The sequence below is a fragment of the Trematomus bernacchii genome, unplaced genomic scaffold, assembly GCF_902827165.1.
Source record: "Trematomus bernacchii unplaced genomic scaffold, fTreBer1.1, whole genome shotgun sequence".
NCBI lineage: Eukaryota > Metazoa > Chordata > Actinopteri > Perciformes > Nototheniidae > Trematomus > Trematomus bernacchii.
In genome coordinates this window covers 8,027,681-8,029,296 of record NW_022987851.1, presented here as the reverse complement: position 1 = coordinate 8,029,296, position 1,616 = coordinate 8,027,681, and the positions used below count along the sequence as shown (strand labels likewise).

At 35.4% G+C, this 1,616-nt stretch overlaps 1 protein-coding gene across 1 annotated transcript; it reads left to right on the top strand.

Annotated features, from left to right (window-relative positions):
• Positions 1-236: 236 nt before the first annotated feature.
• LOC117468732 (olfactory receptor 2AT4-like) lies at positions 237-1,211 on the top strand. The gene has a single exon (XM_034112975.1). The coding sequence runs from the start codon at positions 237-239 to the stop codon at positions 1,209-1,211; it is 975 nt and encodes a 324-aa protein (XP_033968866.1).
• Positions 1,212-1,616: the final 405 nt, after the last annotated feature.

Genomic DNA, 1,616 nt, shown 5'->3' with positions numbered 1-1,616 from the left:
GTGTACAAGGTTGAGCCCTATGAATTGATGCAAAGTCTTACAGGAAATACTCATGCTTTATTTATTCTACTGTAATGCATAACAGTTAGTATAAAGTGTTTTTAACAGATCAAGAACCATTTGCTACACTGCTATTGTTTAAATGTCAGATATTATGTTAATGAGCTTTATCTTATACGTTGAATAACTTCCCCCATATTTCCTTTACAGTGTGTTCAGGACATTTATAATCCATCATGGCAGAGGGAAATCAGAGCACTGTGACTGAATTTATCCTCACTGGCTTCCCTGGACTTCATCCAGAGTACCAAGACCTTGTTTCAGCAATATTGTTCTTTGTTTATTTCCTAACTATGGCGGGCAATTTAACAATTCTGTTTCTATTTGCCACGGACCACAGCCTTCATAAGCCGATGTATTATATCATTCTGAATCTGTGTACATGCGACATTCTCTTTAGCACAACCACTTTACCTAAGATCATCAGCAAGTATTGGTTTCATTCAGGAACTATTTCATTCACAGCTTGCTTTGTCCAAATGTTTTTTGTTCACTATCTCGGCACAGTGAATTCCTATATTCTCTTCCTGATGGCTTTAGATAGGTATTTAGCGGTCTGCCATCCTCTCAAATATCCCATTCTTCTTAATAACTCCACTCTCCTAATTCTCAGTATTACTGCGTGGGTTGTCGCTCTTGCAGGCTCTTTAATGATGGTTATTAGGGCATACCCTCTTCCTTACTGTGCCTCAAACATCATCAACCACTGCTACTGTGATCATATTGGTATAACAATCCTAGCATGCACTGACCGGGCCCCTTATGGTTTTCCTGCATTTGTGAATGCAATGGTTATGTTACTGGGACCTCTGGCATTCATCGTGTTCTCATATTGCTGTATAATTATAGCAGTACTTAAGATTGCAAATGTGCAAGGTCGCATCAAGTCTCTGTCCACTTGCAGTACTCAACTGATCATAATCTCGCTCTATTATTTACCCAGATGTTTTGTATATTTGGCCAGCAATGTTGGCATTACGTTTAGTGCTGATGTGCGAATATTAATTATCATGATGTATAGCCTTTGCCCCCCGATGATTAATCCACTTATATACTGCTTAAGAGCTAAAGACATGAGAGAAAGCTTGAGGAAACAATTCAAAAGAAGAGCAGTTCTTAAAAAAGCACACATTTCAGCTATTAGTGACTGATGATAATATTCAATGTTTTAATTTTGTATTTGAATTAGCCATCTTTCTATTTGGGACCGGAATAGTTACTTACTGATAAGGACACATTGAAAGCTAAAAATGTACAATATTTGCATCTTTGATCAATTAAAAATGTTCCCCTTATCAATATGAGTTTTTTTCTTTTTGTTAGGTGAAAATTGTTTTGTTTAAGACATGTTAGAATATTACTTGAATGAGAAATAGTGTTTTTTTTTTTATTAAAGGTTGAGTTTAAGCATTATAGTAAACAGATCAAAGGCTTGATAAGAATACAGCTGCATCATTTGGTCAAAGGTAATGACATAAAGCATGATATGCGTATAGTTTACATTTGTGTATTCATTTTATAATATTATATAGACAGTAAATGTGCATGTTATTATT

Coding starts and splice junctions, on each gene's coding strand:
- LOC117468732 (XM_034112975.1), top strand. CDS start 237: ATGGCAGAGGGAAATCAGAGCACTGTGACTGAATTTATCCTCACTGGC.